Raw genomic sequence first — 302 nt, 5'->3', positions numbered from 1 at the left:
CCTCCCCTCCCCACTCTTACCAGGCCGGCTCTTTGCGGTCTTTGCCTTCTTCCACAATTTTATCCAAGGCATTCAAGACGGCTTCCAGGTTCCCCTCCTCTTTGATGTCAGAGATTTCCTCCTGAACAGAAAGGAGGAAAGAGCTGTAATGACACGAGACGAGCTCATGGCAAAAATATGCTAAATTGGTAACAGCAATTGGTAAGATTTTGGCTAATTTCTGTTCTAGGTCTTTATGCTTTCCCTAACATTCCAATTTTTCTACATGTGGCTTGAAATTAAGAAAATAGGCTGGGCGCCGC

The 302-nt window shown here is 45.0% G+C and overlaps 1 protein-coding gene across 1 annotated transcript in view; it reads right to left on the bottom strand.

Moving 5' to 3' along the window:
• PMF1 (polyamine-modulated factor 1) overlaps positions 1 to 302 on the bottom strand; it is a 39108-nt gene that overhangs the window by 14127 nt on the left and 24679 nt on the right. The window contains exon 2 of the mRNA XM_011928510.1: positions 21 to 143. Coding sequence (XP_011783900.1) covers positions 21 to 143 — 123 coding nt within the window. The remainder of the gene's footprint in view (positions 1 to 20; positions 144 to 302) is intronic.

This window comes from Colobus angolensis, unplaced genomic scaffold (genome assembly GCF_000951035.1).
Source record: "Colobus angolensis palliatus isolate OR3802 unplaced genomic scaffold, Cang.pa_1.0 Scaffold77, whole genome shotgun sequence".
In the NCBI taxonomy this organism is placed as follows: Eukaryota; Metazoa; Chordata; class Mammalia; order Primates; family Cercopithecidae; genus Colobus; species Colobus angolensis.
Note: the sequence above shows the minus strand (reverse complement) of the source record. Positions and strands in the feature narration are given on the sequence as shown.